Source organism: Pteropus medius, unplaced genomic scaffold, assembly GCF_902729225.1.
Source record: "Pteropus medius unplaced genomic scaffold, Ma_sr-lr_union100, whole genome shotgun sequence".
NCBI classification, from domain to species: Eukaryota; Metazoa; Chordata; class Mammalia; order Chiroptera; family Pteropodidae; genus Pteropus; species Pteropus medius.
In genome coordinates, this window is record NW_024349802.1 from 15,121,892 (window position 1) to 15,134,914 (window position 13,023).

The following is a 13,023-nucleotide window of genomic DNA, read 5'->3' on the forward strand; positions in this document are numbered from 1 at the left end:
ATGACCTCATTTAACCTCAGTTGCTTCTTAAAGGCTTATCTCCAAGTGGTCACACTGGGGTTAGGACTTCAACATATAAACTGGGGGGAGGGGCATAATCTAGTCTATAGCAATAGGCCATAATTTATTTAATTATTCTATATTGTTGGGAATTTATGTAGTTTCTATTAATTTGCAAAAAACAATGCTGTGGTGAGCCTCCTTGTGGATCAATCTTTAGTTACTTTTTATGCTTCATTGCTGAATTAAAGAAAATTTTAAGACTTTAATTGAACTAAATTGTTTCCAAAAAGGTTGTATCAATCAGTACTCTCAAATAAAGTGTCTGAAACCTCATCAGCACTGTAATATGGATCCATTAAATTTTTTAGTGAGTTTCATAAGTGAAAAATTATGCTTGTTTTAATTTTTTTTAAAATTATTATTACTATGTAGACTCTAATTTATGTAAGCCATTTGCAGTTCTTTTGGATTTACCTATCCATTGTCTTTGCCCATTTTTTAGGAAGGCACTTAGAATAATGCTTTTCCAAGTCTTTGCTTGTCATAGTTAAAATACTTGTTACATTTGTCATTTATTTTGTTTAAGGCATGTTTGGACTGACAAGTTTTAAAATTTTACTGGTCAAATCTGTTGTCTTCCTTTATGGATCCTACCTTGATCGGTATACATACAAAGACCTTCCAAAGCCTGAGATTATATAGAAATTCACCTTTTTTCTTCTGGGTTTTTATGGGGTATTTTGTTTGTTTGTTAATGTAAAACTCTTTTCTTTCTTTGTAGCTTATTTGAATGTAAGATATCAGGGAGGGATCTAACAACTCTCCCCTAAGTGGCTAAATGACATTAATAGAATTACTTATTAAATAATCTAACATTCTTCCATATATAATTTCGAAATAGGCATATCATCTTTTAGAGGATAGAGAAATTTACAAGGGGTTCACAATGGATATTAGCTGGCTGTTTTCTTCTGAATTTTTTATTAATAACTTATATGCATTTTATTCTTCAGTAATATCTCTGTTTTTTGTTGTTGCTTTTGTTTTTCTTACAGGTTGCTTTTAAGGGAGATCCAGAAGCTGCCCTCATCCAATATCTTACTAATGAGGAGGCCAGGAAAGCCATTTCCAGCACTGAAGCAGTTCTAAACAACCGATTCATTCGAGTCTTATGGCATAGAGAAAATAATGAACAACCAGCACTACAGTCCCCAACACAGCTGCTCCTGCAACAACAGCAAACACTTAGTCACCTGTCACAGCAGCACCATCACCTGCCACAGCATCTTCATCAGCAGTCTCCTCCTTCAACGGTACACGGAGGTATCCAGAAGGTAATCTGGCTCACAGGGAATTAGAGGTCCTCTAGTCCCACTCTCTATATCAGTGTTGCCCAATTTGCAGTCCTTTGGTCTTCTACATCAGAGCCACTCAGTTGGTTCTGCAGGCTAGCAACATCTGTTCTCCTGGGAGCAATTTCTTGGGCCTCACCCCAACTTAATGAATTGGAATCTCTATGGGTGTGGCCCAGGAATCTGTTTTAATAAGTTCTCCAGGTGATTCTTAGGCACCTTGAAGTTTAAAAAGTGCTGTTCTACATGAGAATCACTTATTTGGGTGCAAATTCCTGGGCCTTATCTTTCCAAACCTACAGAATCAATCTTTTGCTATAGGGTTTATAAATCTTCATGTTTAAGAGATACCCTTAGTAATTCTGAACACTGAAGTATAATAACTGTTTACCATTGAACAGCTCTGAATCTAGAACTTCTTAGTTTTTGTGTTAGAATTAGTCACCCTTGTACCCATCTTTTTGTCTTACTTTTTCCCATATATAGAAAAATTCCATTTTTTTTAAAACTGAAATGGAAGCTCCAAGAGAATAGGATTTTGTCTGTTTTATTCATTCTGTCCCTAGTGCCTAAAACAAGGTCTGGCACATACTGCTCAAAATATATTTGAATGAATAGATGAAAGAAGGAAAGAACAAACCACGGTGCATTAGAGCTGTTTAGATATTGATGATAATGATAATCTCCTAGGTGTTCTCTTATTTGGATTAAATGCATTCAGGTTTTTAAAATGAAAAGTATTCCTTATAGTACATAGTCTTAATTCCATTCATCGTCTTACTTATTTGCACCTATCCTTGCATTTCTTTCTTATCTTCCTCCCCAGAGTAATCACTGTCCTAAATTTGTATCATTCCCGGGCATTTTAATAACTTTTACCACTTATGTGTTTATTTTGTACAGATGATAAACAAACCACAGACACCAGGTGCATATGTTCTTAACAAAGTCCCTGTGAAACATCGTCTTGGACATGCCAGTGGTAACCAGGGTGATGCAGCACACTTGTTGAATCAGTCAAGTGGTGCTGGAGAAGATTGCCAGGTACATATTTCTGTGAACCTCAGATGTATTTAGAGTTGTTCGATGATAAAAAGAAATTAACAAATTGATGATCATTGAGATTTGTAATGTTTCTTCCTCAGACAAGATAAGTGTGACAGCTAACGTACGTGTGGTAGATACACTTTCCTAACTTCAATGATTCAACCAGAAATTTGCTAAATTTTTTTCTATTCAAAGCTAAGTAGGGATTTGAGGATTTTAGCTATCAATAGGTAGCTGTCTTTATTAGTTCATTTCCTTTATAATTTTTCCTCTTTAATGTGATTAAGAACATAGTGAAGGGGATTCTGTCATAATCAAAAGCCAAACTGTGAATTAATGCTTTACGTAGCTTCTTTTGCTTTTAGGAATACATCTAAACAGTGACTCTTGAACATGGTGATTATTTCAAAGAGAACTAGGAAAACTCTGAAAAAGGACAACAAGACAGCTAGCCCTATTAGACATTAAAAAAAACCTATGAAGTCTGTATAGCTAAAACAATTTGATACTGGTACATGAGGAGACAAACCATTGGAACAGAATAGAAGACCGAGAAATAGACTCACTTGCAAATGAGAATTTATTATTTGCCAACAAAGTATCTCAGATCAGTGGGGGAAATATGGACTTTATGATAAATGGTATTGGGATAACTGGCTAGTCATGTAGAAAAAGTAGAATTAGATCCATTTTAAAAATTATATAATAAACAGGGTAATAATTTCCAAAAGGATCTGAGATTTAGATGCTGATGGAAATGCTAAATGGTACAGCCCCCATGAAAGGAAATTTGGCAGTACCTGGCAAAATTATATGTGCATTTACTCTAAACCAGTAATACTCTTAAAGAGTCTATGCCAAAGGTACACTAGTCAAACTATGTAAAGACACATTCAGAGTTAGTAATTATAGACTCTAATAGCAAAATACTGGAAAGAACTCAAATTCGTAGGAGACTGGTTACTCAGAAGTGTAGTACAGCTACATGATAGCGTATGTGTGCAGTTTTACGAAGGCATGAAGAATATATATATACTGTGGAGCGATCATCAGGATATATTAAAAAAGGCAAAATGAAACAAAAAATGTATGGTCAGCCACTGTTGGTAGAAGAAAGAGCAGTGAACATACCATGTAAGCAGTTGCTTATAATTGAAAAAAACAAAATTTTATATAATTTAAATCTTGGTGGTTATGGCCAGGATAGAAGAAACTAGACAACTTTGACTATGTCTTGTTTTGTAGATTTATCTTGGAATCATCCATGTAAATGCTGCATGTAACTATAAAATTAAATGAAATAAAAGTAGTAATCCTTAAAAATTATAAAGAAAAAAATAAACTAGCATGTCTTCAAAGTGTCTTAAAACATCGTTATTTGACTCTGTTCCTAACAAGATATACCCTGAGGACAAAAAGCAGTTTTTAAAATCTCAACAGTCATATTACCGGCTATGTTGATACTCTGAAACTGGTTTTTGAGCATTGTAGGACAAATCAGATGAGGAATTAATATTGGTATTACTGACAACCGAACTTTCCAATGTGGTTGAAAAGAGATGTGAGGTAGATAAGATTAAGTAAAAAACCAGTGTCCTCTGTTTGAATTGAAAGTATCAATATAAATTCATATTGTATTTTAACTAAGAAACAAAGTAGTATAAACATTCCAAAACATTTCCTAATTCTCTTCACTGAAGAGATCTAGAAACAGTGACCAGCCCAATGATAATGAGCCCCGCCTCCCCCCTCAAAACAAACAAAAAACAAACAAACGAAACACCAGCACCCAAAAGAACCAGGGGAATGACTGTCTCCAGATCTGGGGCTGACAGTGTTCCAGATGAGTCTAAAATATTTTGTCAAAACAGAAAAAGAGGAAGTTGTCGAAGATTAGTAGGATCCTGTCAAAGAATGCAAAAATGTCATAAAGACTCTAGATCTACTCACCAATTTAAAAAAACTTTAGAGATCAGAGGGAAAAGTTAAAGGGTACCATCCTGTAGTGAATGCTACAGGATGAGTGACCTGGTCTCTTCCAACAAATAATTTTCAAGAAAGAAGGAGAGAGGAAACAATTAAAAGTGACTTTAAAAAAATATAACCAGTTACACTGTATGGACTTTAACAGATCCCAATTCAAATGGGGAAAAATATTTAGTAGTACATCTGGAGAAGTAAGTATTTAATGATATTAAACAATTATTTTAGTCTATGGCCATGCTATCCTTAACAAGCCCGATCCAATCTGATCTTGGAAGCTAAGCAGGGTTGGGCCTGGTTAGTACTTGGATGGGAGACCACCTATGAAGACCAGGTGCTGTAGGCGTAAAAAATAAAAAAAATAAGGGATTGTAAACTGACAAAGTCCTTGCAATCTGTGAGGTCAACCAAGGGTTGCCTTGCCTAAAAAAAAAAGTTATTATTTTAAGTGTGATGATGGTATTGTGGTTATGTTTAAAAAGGAAAGAAGTTCTTTTAGAGATACAACTGCAATATTTACAGATAAAACGATATGTTTAGTATAAAGATGTAGTTAGGGATTTAAATAAAACAGGATTATTTCATGTATTGATAATTGTTCCTGTTTGGTGATTGATATATCAAGTTTTTTATGTAATGACTTTTGTCCGTTTTCAAAAATTTAGTTATAAAAAGATAGAACAATAAAAACAGTTATAGTCTTTGCAGCTAGTCATCCTTGACTTCACCTGCCCTTTACTAGCTGTGTTAGATAACTAGTGAGCATTTATTTCCTTTTCAATAAACTGAGTTGCAATGGTGATTTAAAAATTCCATATTGATAAAGCATGAATGGAAACTGCTTAGCATATAATAATTCCTCAGTAAGTTGTAGGTTTATCATTTTCGTTTGAATAAATGATAACATGAACATCAGTTATGTATGGTTTCTGTAGTATTTGAGAATTTTCCTATGTAAAGTAGCTTAATTTTAAGGACTGTTAAGTATTATATGATTGAAACTAGTTTTGTATTTGGATATATTATTTGCATGATTGAATTTTCCAAGAATTTCTTAGTATTATATCCTGTATCTCTTACATCATGTATTCAAATTTTAATATAAAAATAAAGAATGGAGTATGTTAGAAAACACTCGAAACAGAGATTATAGTGTAATGTGTAGCTCTGCTTTGCTTTAAAGAAGAGAAGATTAACTGGAGAGTCATCTGTTCAGAAAAGGAAACTAAATACCAAAACTAGTGTAGTAAACATGGCCACCACTTTGTTTGTAAGGTCAGATCTGTGAGCTAACTACTTGTCTTAGTTTTATTAAAAACTCATATAGCATTTGATTAAATATAACATTAAGATTATGATTACAAAGTACCTTAATTCCTAGAAGAGTTTGCAGTTATCAGAAATGTGGGCTCTTTTTGGCACTTCACATATGGAAAATAACTTATGACAGTACCCTCCAGCCAAAGACCACCAGGAACACACCTAGAGAGCTTATTCAGTGAGGGAATGTACACAGTAAAACCATGGGCACTTCAGAGGGTATGAGAAAGGACTTACTTTAGGATTAGGCTGTGTTAGGTGATTTTGGAGAATGTTTAAGGAAGGAAACAATTCTATGATCAGATATCTTAAGTGTTACCTTGAAGGAGGGAAGACTAGAATAAGGCTAAAGCAGTAATTGGTAAAGAAACTAGTCATTTCTGTTAGCCAAGGTAGAGAGATGTTTAGTCATTTTTACAGTTAGGATATTACTCATGTTTTTTTCTGTGTTCAGTCATGATTATGGAGTGATCTTGTTATTGTCTTGATCCATCATGGTCACAAGAGTGGCCTTGTCTGAGGATGATATTCTATGAAATTATTTAGGTTTAACCAGAAGACACTAAGGCCTACCTGTGAATAGCAAGTCAGCTCCTAGATATCATGACTTGTTCTTTTTCTCACAGTAAAAAATATAAAGAGAAGAAAAATACGGGATTGCACTCAGAAACAACATTATTGCTAAAAATTAACTTTTGCTTTTGTATTAGAGTAACATTTGAATTTATGTATAAATAACTAGTTTTATAAATATGATTTTTAAATGACGAAAAAATTAACTCCTAAAAAAAAGAAATATATGCAGTCTTTCTAAAAAATGATCTTAAAGCATTTCTAAGATTTAATTTAATCATTTGTGTTTCATAGATATTTTCAACTCCAGGCCATCCAAAAATGATTTACAGCTCCTCAAACTTAAAGACTCCTTCAAAACTTTGTTCAGGGTCTAAATCTCATGATGTTCAAGAAGTTCTTAAAAAGAAGCAGGTAACAGCTTTGATTCTTCTTTCCTTAAAGAGGAAAGGACCCCTTGAATTCTTAAGTGATTATGCTAACATTTGTGAACAGTTCATGTTGTTATGGGACTGCATCATGTTTATTTAGCTGCTGCTTGATGCCGTCTACACTTGAACAAAAGATGATCAACCAAAAATATGTTTCACAGTTGTCTGTTTTAGTGGCTACATCAAGCACAAGGAAAGACTATTTTCTGTATAAAAGTAAACAATACTGAGCTGTCATGTTTTTTTCATTCTTGAAAGGATAGAAGCATTGTATTTCATTATTTTCTCTTTTACTTTCTTTATGGCTTTGAAAGTTAGATAATATTTCACATGAAGTATAGCATTTATGTAATTATTCATCCGACTCAATTCTGAGTTTCCTACCATTTTAGATTTACACTCACATAGAGTTTTTCAGGCAAATAGATATTTATATGTAATAACTTGGTATAATTGGAGATTTAATTAAAAGAGAGGTGAGAGGCAACATTTTCCTGGCAAAAACCCGTAGATTTTACTGTTGTTTCTAACCTGTTGCTGCATCTCACATTTTTAAACTTTAAACTTCAAAAATAAGATTTGACTTATTACATTGGCAAGTGAGAACAGCTCTTGTTTTTCTTCATAAATACATTCAGGTCATTCAAATGAATAAACCTCATAGATACAGTATTTTATTTTTATTTATTTATTTTTTTAATCCACCCCTCCTCTTCTTCTACCTGTGACCTATGGATGTTGCCGTCCCCCTTAACTGGATCTCTGAAGGCGGGGTGTCCCCTCCCACATGCTCGCAGCGTGCACCCAAGGCCTGGCACACCCACAGTATTTTATGTATTTTTTAAAGTAGTTATAAATGTAAACTCTTTTATTTTGAATGTGATGGGAAAATACATTTAAAGATTTTATTTCTGGTATCAGCTATTTTTTGATTAGGAGGAAAATCTTTTTTATAGGGATGCCCCAGAAGAAATGAGTTGAGAATAAGGCAGCCTTAAGTATCGTTGGAAAATTTCATTATCTGTTACTAACTTTTATTTACCTGTTCGTATAGGAAGCAATGAAGCTACAACAAGATATGAGGAAAAAGAGGCAAGAAGTGTTAGAAAAACAAATAGAATGCCAGAAGGTAAGATAAGAGCTCATTATTTGCCTCTTGGAAATGATGTATAGAATGGATTTTACAAAGATATCCCTAATGGTAAAGTTTTAAGAGTTACTTATATTGAACTTTACTGAGCATAGTTTACTTTTTTCTGTTTATTTTGTAGATGCTAATATCCAAGCTAGAAAAAAACAAAAACATGAAACCAGAAGAGAGAGCAAATATAATGAAGACTTTGAAAGAGCTTGGAGAAAAGATCTCACAACTAAAAGATGAATTAAAAACATCTTCTGCAGTGTCTATACCATCTAAAGTTAAGACCAAAACAGAGGTATCTGTTTGCATTTTTCATTTAAGATAGGGTTATTGAATATCTGTTATGTGCTTGGCACTTTGAAAGTGCAGTGGTGCCCTTAGGTAGCCATGTTCTAATGGGGAGACAATTACAGTAACAGGTTTTTAAACTATATCTATAGATGCTATCAACTATGGTTCTCTGTGCTGAAAATGAAACTGTTAAGAGTGATGGTGAGCAAAGAGATATTTCCTATTTTAGCAGGGTTTTTTTTTTATAATTCTATTATAATGCAGTAAAACTATTCCTTTTAATAATCAAAAGGTATCATTGGCTTTAATATGGGTAAAAATGTGACATTCTGTTGGGAAAAATAATCAGAAGTCCTAGATCCATTTAAGTCTAATTTCGTTAATTTCTATTTGTTTCCTTATTACAGGAGAATGCTAACTTTACATAGTGGTTCCATTATACCACAACTCTGTAGTGGGATTTTAATTTCCAGCCCTTTGGGAACTGGGAATATATATAGAACACAAATTTTTATGAACAATATTAGATTACATTTGAAATTGTGGTTTTCTATTAGTATAGGAATGTAAAGTGTTTTATTAAGATCGCTTTATAAGGATAAAAATGTTTTTATTGAAATTTCATCCAATTACAGAAGGAACATGTACACCATTAGAAAATTAAAGAGAATATGGGTGGAAAAAATCAGTCACATACCTAAAGGCTGATAATTTGTCTCTTACCAAAAAAAAAAAAAGTAGCAGTAATTATAGGGTTTATATCCGAAAGCAATTATTAACTGTTACATTTGTACTATTAATGAACTTTTGTATAATTTATTTTGTCCCATCGTGTTTCATTTATGATGTTTTATTATGTGAAAATTATTCTCAGCTCCTTTATCTCAGATGATTGTTTTCAAGTTTAAATTTTTAGGCCATTTTAAGCAGTAATACTGCTTATTATTTTTATTGATATTATTATACTCTCTACATGTTGTCAGTATATCTATAAGGTTACTTTCTCTAAAAGAGAAAGTATGTAATGTGTTTATTATATCACTTCCATTTTTCCAAAAGAGATATGTGTTATTCTGTAAGTATAATATTCTGAATAAATAAGATCTTTGGAAGTTATCTAAAAAATAAATTTTACTTTTAATTTTTCCAAAGGCCCAGAAAGAACTATTAGATACAGAACTGGACCTTCACAAGAGGCTATCCTCAGGAGAAGACACAACTGAGTTACGGAAGAAGCTCAGTCAGTTACAGGTTGAGGTGAGGCTTAAGAGAAGTTACTAACTCAAAAAATAGTTTTCTTCTATTTTCCAAGGTTTAGTCTAACAAAGTATATTGTATTCTACCTTTGATTGTTGTTATTCAGGCTGCTCGATTAGGTATTTTACCTGTGGGCCGAGGAAAGACCATGTCCTCTCAAGGTCGAGGAAGAGGCCGGGGTCGTGGAGGAAGAGGAAGGGGCTCACTAAACCACATGGTGGTGGACCACCGCCCCAAAGCACTAACTGTCGGATTCACTGAAGAGGAAAAAGATGATTTACTTCAGCATTTCTCAGTAAGTTTTTAAAGTGACAAATGCTAACTCTAAAAACACTATACAGCATTTGCTGGCTGTATTGTCTATAAATGTCAAATGTTTTATAGATTATTTTTATCGATAAGATGTAAAAATGTGGATATTAGAAAATTCTTATTGATATATTTGAAGGTCAAGAAGCAACTCATACTCTGTGATTCCATAATACTCCTCATAAATGCATTTGTAGTGAGAAGTTGTTCTGAAGTTATATTCGATTTTTATTTTAGGGATATTACATAGTTTACTGGGGGTTTATAGTAAGTGAAAATAATCTGGAATGGAGGCGAAATTCAAAGGAAGACTCTATTAGTATAAGACATGTTTAGTTATAGTCTATCTCCAGTGGCAACCATTTACTTTTAGACAAACATAAAAATAGAGATTTGCTATAGGTAAGTCTTTATTATTTTACACATAAACGGTATATCTTATTTCCAGCCACTCACATCATTCATTAAATATTCGTTGAGTGTTATTTGTGTGTAGCATTTGCATTAAGATCTCATTTAATCTTGAATAAGTGTATAAAGTACATGTAAAATCCAGTGTGTACAGATGGGGAAATAAAAGCCTAAATGTAAGTGAACCAAGATCAAACAGTTAATAAATGGTAGGAACAAGATAGAAATACACTGTTGTATTGTGTTGTATTGGCTGTTAACACCCAGGATCCCTGTTCCTCAAACAACTTTTTTAAAGGAAAACATTTTCAGCCTTGTTAGGTGTTAAAGATGGTGAGGGAAATCTTAAAGAGCAAGACTTTATTCCAAAATTTCTTACTAGTTTGATGCCCATTAATCCTGTTTCACCCAACTATTGAAGAATAGTGGGTTGTTTTAAAATGTCCAGATTTTAGAACCTTTGGGCTATAGCCTTGGGCCATACTCTTGGGCCAGTTCTTTCACTAGTCTGACTCTTATTTTCTTTTTTTTTTTTGTAAAGTGGGAGACTAGCTGTAGTGACTTCTTTGAAGAGTAATGTTAATATCTGGAGGAGCACTACACATGTGGAGGCTGTTCTTGGTGATTGTTGATTTTTGTCTTTAATGTTGAGTATATAAAATTAAAATCTCCTTCACAAGTAAGGTGGGCATTTAGACCCAGGGCCAGCTCCGGTGAGGTGATAATGAGTTATATAAAGCAGAAGGTTTCAAAATTGGGTTCTGCAGAAGTTCCAGTTACAAAAATAGGTACTCTTGTTAGGTGGGATGCTGCATGCTGTGTCCTGAGGGTCACTGGAGACTGTATGTAGATGTGTCATACTCAAATGACTCTCCTTCCTTCACACAAGCAGAATCATTCTAGAGCATCTATTGATAACCAGTTTTTACATACATACGTTTGAGAAAACTGACATTCGGTTTGTGCATTGGGGCATGTCCAGGCATTTGGGGAAGGAGCAAGCAAAGCCAAGGCAGATGAGATAACTTCAAGGAGGAGACAGTGTCATTGGTTTAGACAGTGTTATTTGTTTTGATGTTATTTGACAGCCTTTGAGTACTAGAAGTACACTTACAGATTCTTGGGCAGTTATAATATGCTTTCTTTGAAATAAATAGAGAAATACATATGCCTAGATATTATGGTAAATATATTTAGCAGACTTAAAGGGTAAGTAACTCTTCTTTGAGGTCTTTTATGTCCCACAAAGGCTAAGGTAGAATGTGTATGTTCAGTATTCTTTTACTGTCCTTAATAATTGTGAAGAGATCATGGAAAAACTATATTTGTATGAAAGATAATGTGCATGGGTTTTAGCGAAGTTATTCTGAAGAGTGAGGACCTGGTTCTGGAGTCCTTCAGTTTGTTTTTATATTCAGTAATCTGCTAACAATTTATCATAAGAGAATTGTATGGTTGCGTGTAAATGACACCTATAAGGAAGCTCGGTGTAGCACCCTTTGTATTAGTGAAAATGGGAACAATCTGAATGCTAAACAGTATTTTGCTACTATTAAAAACATGTTTTTAAAGAATAGAAAGACAAAATTCTTAGGATTGACTTTTAAGTTAAAAAACGTGAGATACAAGATTAAACATAAACTAGGAATGAAAGTGCATTAAATTGTTAGGTCTGGGTGGCAGAATTCAGGTTAATTTTTTATATTCTTCCTTCTAAGCATTTCTGTGTTTTCTCAGCATTCCAAATGAACATGTATTACTTTTTAAATCAGACTTTTTAACCTCACATTCACTTTTAGGTTGAAGCGTCAGCATTTTTATAGTATATTTTAAAACCAAATTTGAAGATATGTATTAATCTTGGACTTTTAGGTCCCAGATATTTATATAAGAATATGTGTAAATTAAAGTCTACATAAATTTAAAATATAAAATACTTAATATACAATGTAAGCTATTTCTGACAACATAAAACATATGTAATAACATAAATATTTTAATAGTATATATCAGAAGTCAGCAGACATTTCTGTAAAGAGTCAGATAGTAAACATGTTAGATTTTGAGGACACATATATAGTCTCTGTCACGTTTTCTTCTCCTGCTCGGCCTTCATTTGCCTCTCCCTTTCCCTCTTCCTTCTTTTTCTCCTTATTTTCTTTTTTTTCCTTTTAAAAATGTGAAAAACCATTCTTAGCTGACCGGCCATTGAAAACAAGATGCCAGGCTACATTTTGCCTGAAGACTGTAGTTTTCAGACTCCTGGTATATATTATTGTTACTTTATATATTAAATATTTAAGTTTAAAAATATGGAATAATGTTATATCATATATAAATAGAATTAAATATATTTTAAAGGTAAAATCAGTGAGTCCAGAAAGAACTTTTAAAAAAAGAATCCTTTTTTCTTTATCTTTCATTTGACACAGAGGTCTGAAGATATTAAAGACTTTCCTGAGGAATTCTCTTTAAATATTTTAGTATTAAAGTTTAGGTCAGGAGCAGAACATTTTAGGGCACAGTCAGGACAAGAGCTAATAAGCTGCATTCCTTTACCCCTGGTTAAAGAGGGGTTTGGCTAGTTTCAAAAGTTATTTATACTAAGTGTTTGGAATACTCGAACTATACTTTTATATTTTTCAGATAATATGCATCAATTTACACAATTTTTGAACTGTGGTAGTATGATTTAGTTGTCATACTCAGTGATATAGGGTGCATCTTTTTTTTTCCTCTTCCTCATTATGAAAGTAATACATGCTTCTCAGGATTCATTTGGCTGCACGTAAAAGATAACTTGAAAAATATGGACATTTTCTTTTCAAGAAGTCTGGAGATTGGGAGGTTTTGGGTTTAATTAATTCAGAAAGTTAGCCCACAGATTCTTTTCATACTTTTCCTC

The 13,023-nt window shown here is 33.1% G+C and overlaps 1 protein-coding gene and 1 pseudogene across 3 annotated transcripts in view; both read left to right on the top strand.

The window, feature by feature from the left end:
- The window catches only part of RBM27 (RNA binding motif protein 27), a 54,666-nt gene that overhangs the window by 34,258 nt on the left and 7,385 nt on the right, over window positions 1–13,023 (top strand). For all 3 annotated transcript variants that reach the window (XM_039836453.1, XM_039836455.1, XM_039836454.1), the window contains 7 exons: window positions 1,059–1,337; window positions 2,259–2,399; window positions 6,573–6,692; window positions 7,764–7,838; window positions 7,981–8,145; window positions 9,294–9,398; window positions 9,505–9,693. In XM_039836453.1, coding sequence (XP_039692387.1) covers window positions 1,059–1,337; window positions 2,259–2,399; window positions 6,573–6,692; window positions 7,764–7,838; window positions 7,981–8,145; window positions 9,294–9,398; window positions 9,505–9,693 — 1,074 coding nt within the window. The remainder of the gene's footprint in view (window positions 1–1,058; window positions 1,338–2,258; window positions 2,400–6,572; window positions 6,693–7,763; window positions 7,839–7,980; window positions 8,146–9,293; window positions 9,399–9,504; window positions 9,694–13,023) is intronic.
- LOC120581707 (uncharacterized) lies at window positions 4,613–4,731 on the top strand (annotated as a pseudogene).